A 7372-nucleotide genomic window follows, 5' to 3' on the forward strand; every position below is an offset into this window, starting at 1 on the left:
GCATAACGCATAACGCATAACGCATAACGCATAACGCATAACGCATAACGCATAACGCATAACGCATAACGCATAACGCATAACGCATAACGCATAACGCATAACGCATAACGCATAACGCATAACGCATAACGCATAACGCATAACGCATAACGCATAACGCAGAACGCATAACGCATAACGCATAACGCATACCGCATAACGCATAACGCATAACACATAACGCATAACGCATAACGCATAAAGCATAACGCATAACGCTTAACGCATAACGCATAACGCATAACGCATAACGCATAACGCATAACGCATAACGCATAACGCATAATGCATAATGCATAACGCTTAACGCATAGCCCATAACGCATAACGCATAACGCATAACGCATAACGCATAACGCATAACGCATAACGCATAACGCATAACGCATAACGCATAACGCATAACGCATAACGCATAACGCATAACGCATAACGCATAACGCATAACGCATAACGCATAACGCATAACGCATAACGCATAATGCATAACGCATAACGCATAACGCATAACGCATAACGCTTAACGCATAACGCATAACGCATAACGCATAACGCATAACGCATAACGCTTAACGCATAGCCCATAACGCATAACGCATAACGCATAACGCATCACGCATAACGCATAACGTATAACGCGTAACGCATAACGCATAACGCATAACGCATAATGGATAACGCATAACGCATAACGCATAACGCATAACGCATAACGCATAACGCATAACGCATAACGCATAACGCATAACGCATAACGCATAACGCATAACGCATAACGCATAACGCATAACGCATAACGCATAACGCATAACGCATAACGCATAACGCATAACGCATAACGCATAACGCATAACGCATAACGCATAATGCATAATGCATAATGTTTCGACTTCGACCGACGGTCGGAAAGCCTGAGTGCCGGGATCGCCCAGGTTTGGACGCGCGAGGAAAGGTAACGGTCACGACACAAGGATTAAAGAAGACTCGCGGTGGACGATGTGATGGAGATCAATGACGAACGTTGATTTATTTATGAAAGAAGTGGAGCGCGCACGGCTCTGACACGCGTGAATTCCAGAAAAGCCGGTGTTACAATGAGTTTTAAACCAGAGTGTGTTCTCGGAGCGCGATGAACAAAGAGAGTGACCCCGCTTCGCCGAGGGGGTTCCCGAATAGGCCCAAGTCGACGAACGCGGTGGTCCGCGATTGGCGGATCGATCGCAGAGTCGATTGTTTCGGGATTCGAATCGAGGTAGTTTACGGGTCACGACGGCGAGCCGTTGAGAACGCGGTGTCGAAAATAATAACACGCGGCGTGTGTTCTTGAAATTGGTAGAAAAACCCGGCGTGTCTCAATCGACCGGTAAACCTCTCGATTCGAATCCCGAACATACCGCCCGCCTCGAAACACAGTTTCGAAACGCAACGTATCAAAAAAAGGAAAAACGTAAACGATAGTGGGAGTGCGTTTTACAATGCCCGGTAACGCTAAACCCAGAACGCACGCATGAGAGGCAACTCGGTGTCGCCGTGATCGCTTGGTTGGAGGTACAATAATGGATGAATTAACAAATTACGCTGGTCGCTCGGTTGGTCGCGGAGTAACGTGCGCGAACGCCGCCCGCCATGACGGAACGCATCGGGTCGCACGAGAAACGCAGGGTTACCGGTCGGCGGCGTCATCCGACTGATTCGCGAGGGGGGTGCGAGGGAAATGACGCTGGGAATGAACGCGCCCGACCGCAGCCGAACGGAGCTGGACTTACGTCGCAGATGCTGCGCGTTGAACGGGTAAAAGACATAATTTTACCAACGGGCGCTTGAATGTCGCCGTTGCCGTTTTGACGGTGACTACTCGGGTGTGACCGTCGTCGCCGGAATGCAATTGAGTTACGCGACCGAGCTCCCACTTACACGGAGGGAGTGTGGGATTCCGAATTAGGACTAGTTGCCCCGTGGAGATTGGAGGGTACGGTTTTCGCCACTTGCTTCGCTGTTGGAGGGTATTGATATAATCATCCTGCCATAACCTCCAGAAACGTTCCGCTGCGTGGCGAACTAGCTGCCAGCGGGAAAGGCGGTTTTCGCAGAGGTCAAGGTATGAAGGCTGAGGCGGTACCGTGAGCGAGGAGCCTACCAAAAAATGCCCGGGGGTGAGGGTTTCGTACTCGTCGAGGGTATCGGAGATCGGAGCAAGGGGGCGGGAGTTCAAGCAGGCTTCGATCGCGCAGAGGAGTGTCGTGAACTCCTCGAAAGTTAACATGCGATCGCCGAGAACGCGGCGAAGGTGATGTTTCACACTTTTAACCCCCGCCTCCCATAGGCCTCCGAAATGCGGCGCCGAAGGGGGGATGAAATGCCACGTCGTGCCATCGGACGCTGTTTTATTTAAAAAATTTGGGTTTCTTATGGCGGCGCGATAGGCTGCTGAGAGTTCTCGGCAGCCGCCTACGAAATTAGTGCCGTTGTCTGAATAGACGGCCTCCGGTAGACCCCGTCGAGAGCAGAACCGAAGGTATGCGTTTAGGAATGCCGGAGTGGAGTAATCGACGGCTAGTTCCAGATGAATCGCCCTCGTGGCCATGCAAATGAAAAGGGCGATGTAGGCTTTTCGCGAGGTGATACCGCGACCGGCCGAGGCACGAATGTGGAAGGGTCCGGCGTAATCCACCCCGCAGTGCGCAAAACAGCGGGCTGGCGGGGATACGCGGGCGTCGGGTAAATTTCCCATGATTTGCTCGGGGACCGCAGCTCTTTCTCGAACGCATGTAACGCACGAGTGTATAATGGACTTCACCATGCTTCGGGCGCGGAGGAGCCAATAGTTCTGGCGGAGGGTGTGTAGGGTTAGTTGCACGCCGCCGTGCAACGTTTGAGTGTGGACCTGCTCGACGAGGAGGCGCACGATGGGATGAGGTGCAAGCAGAATTGGATGCCTCACTCTGTGTGGGAGAGCGGCGTGACGCAATCGGCCTCCGACGCGAAGAATGCCGTCAGCATCGAGGAACGGATTGAGCGAGAGTAGCGGGCTCTTTGGCGACAGACTTTGGGCTTGCTGGAGCGCGTGGAGTTCTTCGGGGAATTCCGCGGATTGAAGGTGCTTAATCCAAAAGATTCGAGCTAGAGAGACGTCTGAGGTCGAGAGAGCCTGTCCGGAAGGTCGACTAGGAGTGTCGGAGATGTTGCGGCGGCAGAGACGGCTGAATCTTATAATATAGGCCGTGACTCGTAGGAGTTTGGGCCATTTTGAAAATCGGGAGGCCAAATCCCACTCGATTGAAGGGGTGGCCGCGCTGTGGAACGACAGTTTGACTTCCGGCAGGTCGTAGCCTTCCGGAAGGGGCGCCTGAGCCGGCCACGCGGAAGCATCGAGTCCGAGCCACTCGGGACCGTGCCACCACAATTCATGTCGAAGGAGATCGTCGCTGAGGAGCCCGCGGGAAGCGCAATCGGCGGGGTTTTCTGCAGTAGGCACATGCTGCCAACTTGCATTCGGAAGTCGAGTCTGAATGTTCGCGACGCGGTTGGCAACATACGGTTTCCACTTGGACGGGTGCGATCTGAGCCATGCTAGGACGACAGTCGAGTCGGTCCAACAGAAACACTTAACGGTGGCGTTTTCGAAAGCGGACAGAACGAACGCCATGAGACGGGACAGAAGCTCGGCGCCCTGTAGCTCAAGCCGCGGGATTGTCACAGGTGTGAGGGGCGCGACCTTGGATTTGCCTGCTAGCAGTGACACGGTGATCTGACCTGTCGGAGAAATGCAGCGAGCATAGATGACAGCGGCGTATGCAATGTTGGAAGCGTCCGCGAAGCCGTGAAGCTCGAGGTGACCGTTAGAGTGAGAGTGGCCGGTCCACCGTGGAATTTGAACCTCTGCTAGTGACAGAAGGCGAGTGTAAATCGCGGTCCAGCGATCGAGTGCAGGGCCGGAGATCGGATCGTCCCATGCGATTCGGAGGCGCCACAGGTCCTGAATGATAACCTTGGCGGAGATAATGGCAGGGGTGACCCACCCCAACGGATCGTACAATTTGGCAATTGTCGATAAAATTGTCCGTTTCGTTGAGGGAAGCGTGTTGGAAAGCGAGACTTGAAATTGGAAGGCGTCGCGAGACGGATTCCAACTGACTCCGAGGATTTTAACCTCATCATCGGGCGTGAGGAATTTTGAGCACGCTAGGCCGTGATCCGACGGATCCATGTCGGTGAGAAGTTCGGAATGGTTGCTAGCCCATTTCCGGAGTTTGAAATGCCCGCAGTGCAGCAGGCCGTTTAGTTGATCGCGGGACCGGCGTAGAGAAGGGATGTCATCGCCGCCGAATAGCACGTCATCTACGTAAATGTTCGACCGTAGGATGGGACGCGCGAGGGGAAAGCGAGAGCCTTCGTCCTCGAGAAGTTGCTGCAGTACTCGAAGGGCTAGGAACGGGGCGCAGGTCATTCCGTAAGTGACAGTCAGGAGCTGAAAGGGAGCGGGCTCGTCGCCGGGTGAATTTTGCCAAATGATCCTCTGATAGTCGAGGTCGCGGTCATTGACGAGGATCTGGCGATACATTTTCGCGATATCGGCGGTATACACGTATCGAAATTTCCGCCATCGAAGCAGAACGGAGGGCAGATCGGACTGCAGCTTGGGACCGGAGAGTAGATGGTCATTAAGAGAGGTTCCGTTTGAGGTGACGCTGGACGCGTTGAATACGACGCGGAGATGTGTCGTCGCGCTGCCTTCTCGGAACACGGGGTGATGGGGCATGTACACCGCTTGCGTCGGAGATGTAGAGGAGGAGAGCGCGCGTCGCATGTGGCCGAGCTCTTCGTACTCGTGGAGGAACGCTCGATATTCCGAAGCGAGCGAAGAGTTCAGGCGGAACTTTCGCTGCAGCGAGCGATGAATTTGGTCCGCTAACGGGCGCGACTGCCCGATGTTTATTGGGGGGCCGGCACGGAACGGAAGACGGACCACGTACTGACCGTCGGCGGTACGAGTGGTGTTTGCGCGGAAGTGCGACTCGCACTGTTCCTCGTCCGGGGTGAGAAAGGAGCGACGGGGAACCTCTTCGAGTTCCCAAAATCGTTTGAGGTCGTGAGCGAGAGGGTCGTCTTGAGTGCAATGGTGCATAGATATTCTTGAGAACTCGCGGAAGTCGCTACGGGCAGCATGGACTGTATCCGATTCGCCGGACTGACATGCTGTGGGTCCGGAAATGACCCACCCGAAGATGGTTTCCTGCGCTACTGGCGATCCGCTGCGACATTTCCGCACCCCATCGAGAACGATGCTGGGGTAAACGTCCGCGCCAAGAATCAGGTGAATTGCGGATCGGTTTGACGGATCGGGGTCGGCCCATTCCAAATCCGCAAGGTGCGCTAGAACTCGCGAGTCACGGATGCGTTTCGGCGCGTACGTTGAAAGCGCAGGGAGCACGAGGGCGACGGTTGACATCGCGGGAGTCGCGCGCGAGCGGTGGGCTACCTGGAGGTGCACAGCGTGACGCACGCTCCCGGCGTGGACGCCGCCGACTGCTGAAATCGAAGTATTGACGCGGGTGCGCTTTGCTCGCAGAATATGCACCATCGCTTCGGTGACGAAACTTGTTTCGGAGCCTTGGTCGATCAGGGCTCGGACGGTCACGCAACGACCGGAGGAGACGCTTAATTTTACAAGGGCCGTGGCTAATAGGACCGCGGAGCTCGGCTCTTCGCGGGTAGACGCGAGGTGAGCGCTCACCTCGGAACTGGCTGACACGGGCGCTGAGTTTCCGGATGGTGGCGGTGCTACGTCTTCGTGTAGGAGAGAATGGTGTCGTCGGTGACATACGCGACACGAATATTTGCTTGAACAGTCCAAAGTGGTATGCGCGTTGCTCAGACAGTTGAAACAACGATTGAGTTTACTGATAAGTTCGCGCCGACCGTGCGGGTTCCGCGATGTAAACTGCGGGCATGCGCTTAAATTATGAGATGCTCGACACACTGGGCATGGCGGAAACGTTTTCGTCGACGTCTGATATGTTGTGACGGCATGCACGCGGGAAGGACCGGCGGCTGGTTGCATCGTCGCGACGGGGCACACAGCGGCGGTAACGGACTCGCTTTCGGAAAATTCTTCGAGCCCACGAACGCGAGAATCAACAAAATTCGACAGCAGCTCGAAGGGCGGCGGTGCAACGTCGTCGCTGATTTTTAGTTTCCAGGCTTTTCGCGACGACGTGTCCAGCTTCTGGGATACCAGATGGACCAGTATATCGTTCCAGAGATCTTCCGGTTTCCTTCCTAGATTTTTCAGCGACGCGGTGATGACGCAGACGCGATCGCGAAGTCTTTGTAAGTCGGCCGCCGACTCGTGAGAAAGCGCGGGCAGGTCGAACAATGATTGAAGGTGTGCGTTGATGAGACGTCGCGGATTTTGATAACGCTTCATAAGAGCAGTCCAGGCAACTGTGAAATTATCCTCGGTAATGGGAATATTTTCGATACATTCGAGAGCGCGACCCGTGATGGACGACGTCAGATAATGGAGGCGCGATACGTCGTGGAGCGATGGGTTTTTTATAATGAGGGCGGTGAAACGGTCGCGAAACGATTCCCACGTCGCGTATCGGCCATCGAATTCTGGCAAGTTTAAACGCGGAAGCTGATCGGCTGGTACAGGCGGAAGCACTTGCCCGTCGCAAGGATTTGAAGGGTGACTTACGGGGACGCTGGTCAAATCGTCGAGCTGAGACGTCATGAACGCCAGGGTCTCCAAGTATGTTTCCTCCGTTTCCTCGAACTGATTCTCGGAGAAGTACGGGATCTTGGTCTGGTCCGCGGGAGGGATGATGGAGCAGACTCGGTCGTTTCCGGTGTTGAATTTCTGCCAGTGGTCCTGCAGGTGGGCGATTCTCGTACGCAGTGTGGCCTTGGTCCATTTCTCCTTCCCCAGCTTCCTCAGATTGAGAAGACTGCGTTCGATGGCTCGCTTCGTTTGGAGTTGGCTTTCGATTGCCTCTACCCCCGCCATGATAGTGGATAGTTCCGTTCTCGATGTGGCACCGTACACTTTCTCGCGATCCGGCTCGAAGGACCAATGTTTCGACTTCGACCGACGGTCGGAAAGCCTGAGTGCCGGGATCGCCCAGGTTTGGACGCGCGAGGAAAGGTAACGGTCACGACACAAGGATTAAAGAAGACTCGCGGTGGACGATGTGATGGAGATCAATGACGAACGTTGATTTATTTATGAAAGAAGTGGAGCGCGCACGGCTCTGACACGCGTGAATTCCAGAAAAGCCGGTGTTACAATGAGTTTTAAACCAGAGTGTGTTCTCGGAGCGCGATGAAC

General features: G+C 54.6%; 1 protein-coding gene across 1 annotated transcript; it reads right to left on the bottom strand.

The window, feature by feature from the left end:
* Positions 1–1804: 1804 nt before the first annotated feature.
* On the bottom strand, positions 1805–7051 carry LOC143219898 (uncharacterized). Its single transcript, XM_076445705.1, has one exon. It carries the CDS (start codon positions 7049–7051, stop codon positions 1805–1807), a length of 5247 nt encoding a protein of 1748 aa, XP_076301820.1.
* Between the last annotated feature and the right edge of the window lie 321 nt (positions 7052–7372).

The sequence above is a fragment of the Lasioglossum baleicum genome, unplaced genomic scaffold (genome assembly GCF_051020765.1).
Source record: "Lasioglossum baleicum unplaced genomic scaffold, iyLasBale1 scaffold0091, whole genome shotgun sequence".
NCBI lineage: Eukaryota > Metazoa > Arthropoda > Insecta > Hymenoptera > Halictidae > Lasioglossum > Lasioglossum baleicum.

Bases quoted from the DNA above. Each gene is read 5' to 3' on its own strand.
- LOC143219898 (XM_076445705.1), bottom strand. From the start codon at position 7,051: ATGGCGGGGGTAGAGGCAATCGAAAGCCAACTCCAAACGAAGCGAGCC.